Genomic DNA, 13,153 nt, shown 5'->3' with positions numbered 1-13,153 from the left:
ATACTTAATAGGTAGCAGAGAATATGAAATGGTTGATTTTGGTCCTCATATAGATACATACCCCTGCTCGCTTGGCCCACTAACCCTTTTTAAGCTGGAGATTCTCCTTCCCAACCCATGCAACTACTAAGCTAACTTTTCCCCTTTTGGGGGCCACTTCACTCTTCTATTCTGCAGTCCTGCTTTGCACCCCTTTTCACCTTCACCTGCATATCTCTTCCTACTCCTCCCCTTATCTTGTGCTATTTCCTCCCCCCTGCACACAAACCACTCCCATGGTGACTGACGTTAACATATGAGAGTGCTGGAGGTGAAATAGTTAAACAGGTTACCCAATCAGGACCCAGGGGATGGAGTCAGAGGGACTATAAAACCAGCTCTGGGAGGGGCAAAGGGAGAATTCGTTGGGAGTTGGGTGGTTGGTTGGAGTGGGAGTGAATGGGGATAGAGTTTGTGAGTGGGTTGAGTTAGTGTAGCGAAATAAGATGAGTCAGGAATAGTTAGGGACTAGGAAGACAAGTAAATATCTGAAAGGTGGTTTAGTGAGTGACAGCAGGTAGCGGAAGTTATGGGACTGGATAGGCACCCCATGATTGTAATTGACCGATACCGTTTATGAAACCACACGCTTGTTAAACTGCAATAAATAAACAAAAGTTTATGTTCCAATTTAACCCGGACTGGACTTGGTATTGTACCAGGTAGGGCCTGGGTAGTGGCAGCGAGAAATAAAGTGGTGGCACAGGGATCAATAGACGGTGAAACGTTTGGGGACCCTGTGTGATCGCCACAGAGACCTCTTGCATCTTCCATACATTGCAGCTAAGCACCCATTTCACATTCGACCCAACCATGAAGCCGCCATCTCCTCTTATTCTTCAGACCCTTTCCCCTGTCTTCTACTCCCTCTTTTTGCAACCCCCGTGGCACCTCTTTACTCCACCCTCCTCCTTTCTTCTCCTTTGTACACAGATCACCCCATTCCCATGCCTTCTCCTGTCTATTGTTTAGGTCTCTGTGCACCTACACACCATTATCACCTTCACCTTTCCCCCCCTTCCTCTTTTTGTTTTTGAACTTTCCCTTCACACAGATCATCCCCATTTTCAGGCTTTCCCCTCTCTCATTCTGCAGTCCCCTTTGCATACACAGCCCATACTGTTATGTTACTGTATCCTTATGATGACTACAATGTTAAGAAAAAACCTGTCAGTTTTAGAAGAGTTTAATTCAGTTGATGAATGTTGTACATACATGGGTGTTTTCTTATTAATGAAATATCTCTTTTAACTACAACATTGAATCTTGAACTTCCATGTTGAAGGCAGCACATGGTACCAGGAAATGCATGATTGTGGAGAGGTACTGTAGAATATTTGAGGGCTTTGCATCCTTGATCTCTCTCATATGAGACAGCTGAGGAATGGAAGAGGAAGAAGTTTGAAAAAGCCATATTTTTATTTTCAATTACTTTCTTCTTGCTGTATTCAAACAATGGCAGAGGTTTGAGCAAAGCAGGAATGGAAGGACACTGAAAGGTTGCTGTTTATATCTATATATCTATATCTATCACACACACACACACACACACACACACAAAACCCACCAGATTTAACAAGGAAAAATAGCAGTGATGGGTACAACACAGAAGCTAATACAACAGAGACATTCCCAACTTCCTCCTTGCTATACTCAAGCTTTGTTTTAAACCTGCAGTTCCCCCAGGTCGCTCTCTGCTCAGTCTAGTCAAAATTCTGCCATTCTTTAAAATCCCCTCTCCATTTTTCTATCTCTGCTTTATTCAAATCTCTGCTGTTCCCTCTGTGCTCCTTCCATCCCTTCTTTACTCAGTCTTTTACTGCTGAGAACCCTGCCTTCTCTTTTGCTCTCCTATCCTACCCTGACTTCATGCAAATTCAGGATTGTGATGAAATACTGCAAATCCTCCACTGGAGGCTGTACAATTACAATCTTACAAAATACAGCTTTGAGTAAAAAATAAATAAATGTACTAGTCAGTTTCATTAGTTGTGGCCCACCCACCTACCCCCATTTTTTGATTACCGTATTTTTTGCACCATAACACTCACTTTTTTCCTCCTAAAAAGTAAGGGGAAATGTCTGTGCGTGTTATGGAGGGAATGCCTACGGGTGGCATGCCTATGGATTTTCCTCCTCTAAAAACTACGGGCGTGTTATGGTCAGGTGCGTGTTATAGAGCGAAAAATACGGTATATTCGTAATATCACTGTTCACATGACATTTTAGATAGGCATACATCATCCCTCTTTAATCTTTTGGTAATTTGTTAAATAATAAAACCACAGAGGTATATTAGTTAGAGTATCTCAATGGTGGGTGGCAGCATATAATCTCCCCAGCACTCCAGTCAGCATCTTCCCACCCATTGGGTCCAATGGGGACCATATCAAAGGATGAGTTGAGGGTTATTTATTACCGTATTTTTCGCCCTATAGGACACACTTTTTCCCCTCCAAAAATGAAGGGGAAATGTGTGTGCATCCTATGGGGTGAATGCAGGCTTTCGCTGAAGCCTGGAGAGCGAGAGAGGTCGGTGCGCACCAACCCCTCTTGCTCTCCAGGCTTCAGGAAGCTCTGCACAACCCTTGGGAGACCGGGGCGACTTCGCGCCAGTCTCCTGAGGGTTGCGCAGAGCTGCCTGCAGTCCTGGGCTTCGCGCAGCTCTCTGCAAGCCTGGGGAGACCGGCGCGACTTCCCGCCGGGCTCCCTAGGCTTGCGAATAGCAGGCTGTTCTGGGGTCGGGGGAAGCTCGGGCTTCCCCCGCACCAGCCCCGAGCCTGGGGGGGAAATAATTTTTTTTTCTTTATTCTCCTCCCCCCCCAAAAAAAACCCCTAGGTGCGCCCTATGGGGCGAAAAATACGGTACATTTCATTTGATGCTCTGTTGTGCACATCCTATATTTCAGTGTCTCTATCTGGCTCACTTTTTCACTGCGTTCTGGCCATAGAGTAACAATGCCTATATATGGACCATTTTATCTGGCTATGCTCAAAAGGAATGATAAAGCTATACATTGGCCAGCATAGAACAAGATTCCCTTGTTAAGTATCTGTTTCTATTTGTAACAAGCAGAAGTCCATCTTTCTATTGATAACTATTCCTCAACTGTTCAGAAGACTAGCTTTCAGTTTTAGCAAAATTAAATACTGTCTTTGTGTGTCGACAGAGTGATGACAAGAATTACAGGCGAGGTTCTTCCTGGCGAAGACAGTTCCCCCCACGTGAAGTCCACGGAATCAGCATGATGCCTGGCTCCTCAGAGACACTGCCAGCTGGATTCAGATTAACTACAACATCAGGACAGTCACGAAAAGTGGCAACTGAGGGTATGGGACGAACGCTTATTTTCATAACTAAAGGTCTCTCAGCATTCATTATCTATGTGGAAGAAAGTATGCCAACCTTGCATAAGCAATATAGCCAGCAGCAAAGCATCACTGACTTAGGTGCTGGTTGGTGTGACATATTTACACATAAAATGTGTTAAGAGATGTAATGCTAAACCATGGTTTAGCGGTACATGAAAGAGCTGCAGCAAACCTTGGGCTCATATGCTTGCCCCCATGCCCCCCACCTGTATTTACACAGTTTCAAATGCCTGAAAGGGGTGAATGTATTTTTCATTTCTACATTTTATTTATCCATTCTATTTATTCTTTATATTTATAACCTGCCCTTCATCCATGCGGCTACAACTAATTGAGCTAAGAAGCAGTACAGTGGTACCTCAGGTTAAGAACTTAATTCATTCCGGAGGTCTGTTCTTAACCTGAAACTGTTCTTAACCTGAAGCACCACTTTAGCTAACGGGGCCTCCTGCTGCCACCGGATCCCGATTTCTGTTCTTATCCTGAAGCAAAGTTCTTAACCTGAAGCACTATTTCTGGGTTAGCGGAGTCTGTAACATGAAGCGTATGTAACCCGAGGTACCACTGTACACACCTTCTTTCCCCAATTGTCTCATATCATCACAAGAGCAAAAAGAGAACCTTCCCCCCCCACAACCACATGGTCTGCCTGCTGTGTCTCCTGTTCCAGCAGATCTCCATATATGGGTGTGAATGAATGAATTTACTTTATTCGGTCACAGACCGGCATAAGCAAAACATCTAAGTACCGTATTTTTCGCTGTATAGGACGCACTTTTTCCCCTTCAAAAATGAAGGGGAAATGTGTGTGCGTCCTATGGAGCGAAGATGCCATAGCCCTGCGACCCTCTCCCGGCTGGAGAGGTGACGCGCGGCTATGGCAGGAGCCTCTACAGCCCCACGTCACCTCCCCAGTCGGGAGAGCACGTGCGGGGCTAAAGAAGCCATAGCCCCGCGACCCTCTCCAGGCTGGAGAGGTGACGCACGGCTATGGCAGGAGCCTCTACAGCCCCACGTCACCTCCCCAGTCGGGAGAGCACGCGCGGGGCTAAAGAAGCCATAGCCCCGCGACCCTCTCCCGGCTGGAGAGGTGACGCGCGGCTATGGCAGGAGCCTCTACAGCCCCACGTCACCTCCCCAGTCGCGAGAGCACGTGTGGGGCTAAAGAAGCCATAGCCCTGCAACCCTCTCCCGGCTGGAGAGGTGACGCGCGGCTATGGCAGGAGCCTCTCCGCTGCGCCTTTCCGCTGCTCCCTGACCTGCTCTTTGGGGCTGGTGGTGGGCTTCCCCCCGCCAGCCCCAAAGAGCAGATCGAAAGGAACCTGAAGCCTGGAGAGCGAGAGGGGTCAGTGCACACCGACCCCTCTCGCTCTCCAGGCTTCCAAGGTAGCCGCCTGAACGCACCTTAAACGGCACCTTGTTTTAGAGCGGGAAAACAAGAGGGGGAAAGTTCTCCCCCTCTCTGTGCAGCGCCTCCTGCCGCTTCACTGAAGGGGCGCTGGGCAGAGAGGGGGAGAATTTTTTTTCTTGTTCTCCCCCCTCTAAAACAAAGTGCGTCCTATTGTCCGGTGCGTCCTATGGTGCGAAAAATACGGTAAATAGCATAACATATGGGTGTAATGGTCAGAATCTTTTTTAAAAAAAATCTGGGACACAGATCAGGCACTCTGGATATACACCCTCTTTGAACATTAAGTGTACGTGTGCACATCTGAAGTGTGACAGGTGCATTCTCTCTTCTCAACATGTATAATGGAGCAAATCTGCAGCTGTACCCGCTGTCCCAGTCCCTAGTGATAACTACTCAGTACTATTTTTAACAAATGAAAATTGAATGGGGGCAACTGTGCAATCCACACTAAATAAGCTTCAAGAGTTGGGACACAGAGAATACCTTACAGAGTGGGCTCCATGTTTTTTCCCCTCTTCCTCTAATTCCAAGATTCTTCTTGTTGTGTTGGTTATCAATTTGCAGTGGCGTCAGCGCGGTTGCAGAGACTAGACAGCTCGACAGTTCGCACGTATTCGTGCTGACAAGGCTGGCATGGAAAAAAGGACGGAGGTGAACTCATGTGAGTAATTAAAAAGCTATCTTATTTGTTGTTGGGGTGGAGTGGGCAGAACTGAAACAATAACCATAGCAGTGCAGGGTTCTCTCAAAGCGCCTAGGAAGTTCTCACTGAAGTATGTCTGGGCACTGGGATAGTGAAGGTATGCCTGGGCTATACAACTTCTGACTATTCTTAGACTTTGTCTGCACATTAACAGCACTGAGCAATAAGCAGCTATGAGTTCTCAACATCTAAGCCTAGGGATGAGACTCAAATGAATCTAAGGAACCTGCCTGCAGCCTAAAGAGTAGAACAGGGTATAGAGGACTAGGTCTGCGTGATAACTGGTTTTTAACATTGTGATGTATCAGCAGCTAAATACCAGTGTGTGTGAAGTGTATCTTGGCTGCTTCTTCCTCAGAAGCAGCTGAAATACATTGCCCAGTCCCCGTGCCCCTCAACTGATCAAGCTTCTCCCCTCTTGCTGATGTGAGCAGGAGGGGGCTTCCACAAGCCAGAGGCAGGGCTTGGTTGCTCCAGGAGTAACTGACCAGAAGAGTACACCCTGCGCAGGCTGCACACCCACCACTGATCAGCTAATCACGCCCCACTCTGGCTCCTGTGATCCAGGGGAGGGGAGAAACTGCTCCATTGAGGAGCATGTGAATATTTCTTTTCCATAAACCCCAATTTACTTTCCTCTGTTTTATCATGTGTCTTACTTCTGCTCCTTGAGCATAGCTGGGTGGAATCCAGAGTGGCTGGAGCAACCCAGTCAGATGGGTGGGGTACAAATAACAACAGTCACTCAATTTTTGACACTGCAAAATAGCAGCTTCAGGGCAAATGTCAACCATGATGGTGCACTTTTCAGCAGAAAACTAGCATAGGACCCCATCCACATTTGAAGCAGATTCCAGCACCGGCCCCCAAGATGTATTTTGCTCCAAAATAAAAGCGGCCAGATGTAACACACTTGTTTACACACATCATTAATGCCATGTGTAGTTTAGCTCTGAATGGAGAGGGGGAAAGCTTTTCCTTTCTCCCAAGCAAAAAACATTAAACCAAATGAGGACAAAAACACTGAAATGGAATAGCTTGTAATTAGAGCTATGTAGGCTGTTGTTAGCATGCCAAGGGTATGAAATGGAGTGCCCCAGAACATTACAAATTTCACTGCAAGTTCAGATAGTAAAGAGCCAATGCTTGCAAATATCAGACCTATGATTATCTAATCTACTGCTACTACCACAGTCAGCCATCGCTTGAGAATACAAATTCTAAAATTAGGAAATACAAACAGCACTAGGCAGACAAAAATAATGTGCTAAAGGTATAGAAAAATGAATCAGTGCAATTTGCAAGGACTACTACTATTCAAGAGTGCAGTCTATGGGTTCATTGCAAATACCACTGCCCTTGACATTTATTCCACTAGTAGCTACAGTAATTTATGGACCAATACTATCACCAATGACATCTGAAACATTTCCCAACCTGCATCTATCAAAGGAAACATTCTACATTACCAACAATCCTACTAGAGAGAGAAAAAAGCAACCCAATATATTACTTAAAAAGATGCAAAACAATTAAGATAGTGAAATTCCAACTGGGCTTTTTATTGTATTAACATGTCTGCTTTGGTATATTATACAGTGGTACCTCTGGTTATGAACTTAACTCATTCCAGAGGTCCGTTTTTAACCTGAGGTACCACTTTAGCTAATGGGGCCTCCTAATGCCGCACGGTTTCTGTTCTCATCCTGAGGTAAAGTTCTTAACCTGAGGTACTTCTTCCAGCTTAGTGGAGTCTGTAACCCGAGGTACAACTGTATGACTAAAGAATTACAATCCAAATTCTCACAGAAAACAGTATCATTTACCCTGATTGCTTCAGGTAAAATATGTATACTTCAAAAATGTTAGGTCTGAGTGGTAAAAGGAATCTGGGGCTGGTAGCTCAATACCTACAGATACTGCCTATGTTTAAATTTCCTTAGTCCCTCAAGACAGATTTTCCCCATTGTGTCTGCAGCCCCTTTTCTCCACAATTATCCTGCCTGCTTCAACAGGGCTGTGCTAGAAGCCATTTACTACTCATTAATAATGAGCCTAAGATAGAGATCACCAACCTTTTTTGGGGGCACCACATGTTGTAATCAAGCACACACCACAACTTATTGTATTGGCTACACCGGAATGATTTTTGAGCCTAATTTCTGTAGAGGGATAAAGAAGGGTGCCCTGCATTGCCAGGGAAGACTTCTGCAGGGCCCACAGGCACCATGTTGGAGACCCTGGGGCTCAGTAACAGAATACTGTAATGGAGTAATTACTAAATGTACTATTTTCCCCCCACCTCTAGATGCCAACTCTTCTACTTTACCTGAAGTGCACTACCACCACGTTATGAAAAGAAGCTTTTTATTCAAGAACAGGGTATAAGGAAGTACACTAGAATATTTATCAGACTAAACTACATGGAGATCTTTTTACAAATTGCATTTTAAGGTGCAACCTGCCAAGTACTACCATCATGCAACTCTAATTCATTTCAATGGAGGTAACATAAGTTTCAGACAGCCCCACTGAAATGACTAAAGAATGTGCAGCAACAGTACTGGCCGGACTGTGCCCATTGGGTAGTTCAATAAGGTAATAGTTACTAATTAAGTTTTTTTTAAAAAAAACAAAAAACCCCAATGTATCTATCATCATAAATTTGACTGAAGTGCAGGAAAGCTTTTATCAAAAGGAGACACTCATTTTTAAACTTGTTTCAGCTGTTTTATTGTAAAATACTAGAATTTATGTATTTACTGTGTATGTATTTCTTTTAATATGTGTAAGTCTCATGTAAATGGATATAAATATGATTTTTTAAAAGAAATTAAATCTATGGTACATGGGGTCTTAGTGCAAACACTTGACAATACAGTGTCAACAATACTGTTTGTATCCTTCCATTCCACCATTTTTACAGTTTTGAATTGTAGCAAAGTCAATTGGATATGTTTAGCAGAGTTATTAGATGCTTCAACATGTTCCTACTTTTTAAAAGAAATCTGTCAATATTTAAAGCTCAACACCTGCCTCTGATGATTTACAAAAGAAAGATTTGAGCCAAAAATGGACCTCTAAAGGCAAAACACAATTGTTATATATACTTGTAGAAAAGCACTGTGACGGCTCTCCTTTTTAATATCAACAAGATCAAAAACCAACTACAGGACGTTAACAAGAGACATTCTCCTTAATGGCTACTTATGGACCAAGAAGAAACTAGCTTTTTCTAGGACTCACGTTTTGCCTTCCAAATTCTTCAGATGCTGGCCAACGTTGGCATAGAACAAACATCAAGGGGAAATAAATCCTAATCTTCAAGTTTTCAGTTATATAGAAAAATGCTGCCCTCCATTTCTTCATTAGAATAGGCATTAGACAGCTGATTGTCTAATAACATGTTTATCCAAGACGGCCTTGCTGAGACTTCTCGGAAGTCAACCTTATCAGAGGAACTAACTGAAAGGCAGAAAAGTTAATATATAATGTACAAAAGCTTAGAGGAGAAACTATTATCTGCTGTGGCTTTATTTGGTGGTGTTATTGATGTTTATTCTTTGTTTATATGGGAAGTTTCAAAGTAAGACCTATTTAATAATGTCATTTACCTTCTATTTGCTAATCTCCCACTGCCTGATCTTAGCTTCAGACCTGTCTTTTGGTTATTCCTTTCAGCAGGTTGATCTGCAAAACATCTGCACGTACATTTGTTTTACTGCGTTTTGTTTTGCTTTTTTTACTTAAACAGACCTCAGTTAACCAAATGGTGACAGATTCTTTTTCTCCCCCGTTGTCAATAAAAGAAAATCAGTGCTGTTTTATGTGTTCAATGTCTGATGGAACTGCATGGTGTGTCACAGCTTCAAATGGAACTTTAAGAGGCAAACATTGCTTCAGGGGTATAAGCATAACGTTTTCTATTAACAAGCAACCAGAATGTGCTTTGAAAGATAATAATGCCGTCTGCCACAAGATGGTGCACTGAACGTATTGCTTCATAGAAAGTAACGGCCAAAAGCGGTTCCTTCTAAGTAAACTTTGCTACAACCGCCAAGACACTGGCTTGATCAATTGAATATAACTCTGTTGTTGTAACCACTGCTGTAACATGTCTTCAAAGTTCCAAACGCTTTTTAGACCAATATACAGCTGGAATCAAAGGTACTAGCAAAGTGGTAATCTAATTCTCCAACCACTGTTTTATCCTTAGCAAGTTAGTTAAGTCCCATTGATATAAGTATGATTAGTTTTAGTTTGGAGTCAATACACTATATAACAGCACAATATAATCCTATAAATAGGGAAGGTGATTTGAATTTAACGAGGCTTACCTATGGGGTAAGTATGTAGGACTGCAGCCATAATGAATTTTTGCTGAAGCCTACAGATGCCTCAGTTTCTTTTCTAGCTACCATGTGTCCTAGAATAGAATTAAGACTACTATTAAATACACCAGGCTTCCTCAACTTCGGCCCTCCAGATGTTTTGAGATTACAATTCCCATCATCCCTGACCACTGGTCCTGTTAGCTAGGGATGATGGGAGTTGTAGGCCAAAAACATCTGGAGGGCCAAGGTTGAGGAAGCCTGAAATACACGAATTCTAATAGTAATTGCACTATGCAATATTACTTTTCAGTAGACAACTATAACAAGAGCTTCTCAAGTTTTTCTTTCTCTTCTGCCCAAAACTAGTGGATATATTTGTTCCCTGCATGGGCACACAACACCCTACAGGTGGGAAAGGACCTATTAGCTATAGGGCTCAATAATACCTCTCTCACCTTTACGATGTGCATATAGACATAAAGAGGCATGACAATGACAAGAAATGAGAAATCTATGTTCCTCCCATTTGTTGTTGTTTAGTCATTTAGTTGTGTCCGACTCTTCGTGACCCCATGGACCAGAGCACACCTGTCTTGCTCTGGTCCATGGGATCACAAAGAGTCGGACACGACTAAACAACAACAAATGGCATTTCCTCCCATATATACATGTAACTTTAGGGTTCATGTAACTATCAAAAGCAAATGGAAAAGTATAGATGTGAGAGGCATACAAATACCGCATTTAACTATTCTAATGCTCCGCCTACCTCCATACTTGGGACACATGTACAAAAGAGTGTGTATGGGAGAAACAGCACTTTGATGCCTGTGACTCACCTCCCATATACGATTTCCATATGCTGCTGTTCCAAATTAATGAAGAGCCAGTCCTGCAGATACCTGGGTCCCAGGATTCGAAGGACATACACATAATAAGCCTTTGGTCTCTGAGGTGTAGCCAAGTAGCTGGAAGGAAGACACAAAGTTAGGATAAATTGGTCCTTATGTCTTAAGTATAATAAAGCTTTAAGAGTGTCATCATGCAGTCCCCTTTGGAGGATTTGTAGTGCTGCATCACAATCCTGACTGGATGAAATCGGGGTGGGGTAGGGGCACAAAAGAGAAGACAGAGTGCACAACAGCAGCGGCTGTGACATGGGAGCAAAACAGAAGAGACAACTGAGAGGAGGAAAGTGGTGGTTTAAAACAATGGGAGAGGTCTGAATAGACTGGGAAGGGAGAAATACTGCTTTTTAAAATTAGTTTTACAAGGAAAAATAACAGGGGGAAAACATCCTTTCCCATCTCCTTCTCGCTGTATTCAAACCCTGTTTTAAGCCATTCTCCCCACTGTCTACTTACTGAGTACTCAGTGAGTACTCACTGTCTACTCAAACCTCTGCCATTGCTTAAAACCACAAAATGTTCCTCTCCATCTCTGCTTTGTTTGAATCTCTACAGTTGTTTAAAACTACCACTTTCTCCTTCTTACACTTTTTAACTCTCACCTCACCTGGGGATATGTTCTTGACCATCGCACATTTAAGCAAAATCACTAAAGCCCGAACAATCCCCCGAAGACCACTTAAAAACCATTTTTCAAATGGCGGCACCTACCTGTGAGGGACGAATGAAGTCCTCCTCCTCCCTCGCTGGATGGTGCTTCTGATTATATGAAGACTGAGAAGTGCTTGGCTATGGTTCAGATTCAGAGGTGGGTTGCACAGGCACATCTGCTGCTACGACAGCAGCGGCTGGTATCTGTGTGAGGAACATGGTGATTGGCAGCTGCCGATGTTGTCTCTTGAGCTCATCAAACATTTTCTTGTATAGTCTCAGAATGTCTGTAATCCCACGGATGAACTTGAGGCTGAGTTCCAAGTAGATCTGAAAGCTGTTAAGTCAACCTGGCCTGGCTTCAAATTTCATAGCAAGCAGGTCCCCATCTGTGATAGAAGGTTTGAAGCCATAGAGGTTCGGTGTCTTTTGGCACAATATGCTTGCCATCCATGGAACATGTTTCCGGTTTGTGTCCTCCAGCCCCAAGTTCAGTGCTTTCTCTGTCTCCACCAAAGCCTTGTCCTAAACCTCGCTGGCAGTCAGTGGTGCGCTTACTGCCACAGCCCCATGGATCTCCTTTTCATACACCTTGATGGTATGGATGCTGGACTCATTCTGGCCAAATTTGCATGCCACAGCACTCACAGACATGCCAGCCTTCAAGCAATCCAACAAAGCCAACACATCTATCAGCATGAGAACCACCCTCTACTTTTTTGTTTTCTCAGAAGCTGATGGTGATGATGCTTTGTGTTTTGATGGACTATTCTGCTGTATGAAGCTCTGCCAACCACCTCCCTCACACTCCAAACCCCTTTGTTCTCTCTCCAAATCACCCCACAAGTTTCTCTGATCTCCTCTCCAACCGCCTCTTGTGCACTCACTCTCACGAACACAGCTGGGATTGCTGCTCATTTTTTTCCTGCTCTCCCACTCCTTCTCCCCCAACCCATTCATGTAAAAGGTCATGTTTAAGTCCCCACGTCTATGTGATGTGGAGAGACTTTAAGCCAAACTGAATACACCACCAGGGTATCTGAGCTGGAATTTGCTCTACATTGGACAGAAGATTCCTGCATTGCAGGGGGTTGAACTAGATGACCCTTATGGTCTCTTTTCAACTCTACAATTCTGTGATTCTCCCCATTCCCACCACCCTCAGCTGCTACAATACTGCTGCTTTCCGGGAACCAGCAGCTGCTTTAAACATGCTTTTGAAGTGGGAGAAACGTAACATTTTTCACATGCATCCTGAACTGCAGTTCTATGAAGGCAATACTATGCGCTATTTCGAACCATTTGATTGACTCTAATCAAAGTTCTATGAAGACTTTCTAAAGTTTCTTCAACTCCCCTTTTGACTCTGCTGTTTAGTCTGTGAAGCCAAAATATGCAACAGATGTCTTAAAGCAAACTAAGGTTGAATAAACAAACATGTATAAGATTGCACCTTGAGTACTAAGACTGAAACTCTATTAAACAGAACAAAAAATGGCATTGCTTCTACACAGGAAACTGGTTTACAAAGTCAGATCAATGGTCCATCTACCTATAACAATGATTGGCAGCATCTATCCAGGTTTTCTCAGCTGTAGCTGGAGATGCCAGAGACCGAAAAGAGGGCCTACAGCGTAAAAGTGTGTGCTACACCACTGAAGAATGGTCATTCTAAAGGTATTCAGCATTACCTCCATTTTCTATGCAGACTGGCCCAGAAGACTAGGATGAATTT

General features: G+C 43.6%; 1 protein-coding gene and 1 long non-coding RNA gene across 13 annotated transcripts in view; one reads left to right on the top strand and one right to left on the bottom strand.

Annotated features, from left to right (window-relative positions):
* The window catches only part of PPFIA2 (PTPRF interacting protein alpha 2), a 298,064-nt gene extending 288,717 nt beyond the window's left edge, over positions 1 to 9,347 (top strand). For all 12 annotated transcript variants that reach the window (XM_082240942.1, XM_082240945.1, XM_082240943.1 and 9 more), the window contains 3 exons: positions 3,210 to 3,369; positions 5,387 to 5,483; positions 7,834 to 9,347. In XM_082240942.1, the coding sequence (XP_082097068.1) occupies positions 3,210 to 3,369; positions 5,387 to 5,445 (219 nt within the window). In that variant the 3' untranslated portion in view covers positions 5,446 to 5,483; positions 7,834 to 9,347. The remainder of the gene's footprint in view (positions 1 to 3,209; positions 3,370 to 5,386; positions 5,484 to 7,833) is intronic.
* LOC309542301 lies at positions 1,055 to 13,153 on the bottom strand. Its single transcript, XR_014224161.1, has 5 exons — positions 11,479 to 13,153; positions 10,699 to 10,827; positions 8,772 to 8,990; positions 5,306 to 5,450; positions 1,055 to 1,416 (listed from the first exon to the last, which is right to left on the bottom strand). It is a non-coding gene; the product is annotated as an uncharacterized lncRNA (long non-coding RNA).

Source organism: Podarcis vaucheri, assembly GCF_965113315.1.
Source record: "Podarcis vaucheri genome assembly, chromosome: 10".
NCBI classification, from domain to species: domain Eukaryota; kingdom Metazoa; phylum Chordata; class Lepidosauria; order Squamata; family Lacertidae; genus Podarcis; species Podarcis vaucheri.
Note: the sequence above shows the minus strand (reverse complement) of the source record. Positions and strands in the feature narration are given on the sequence as shown.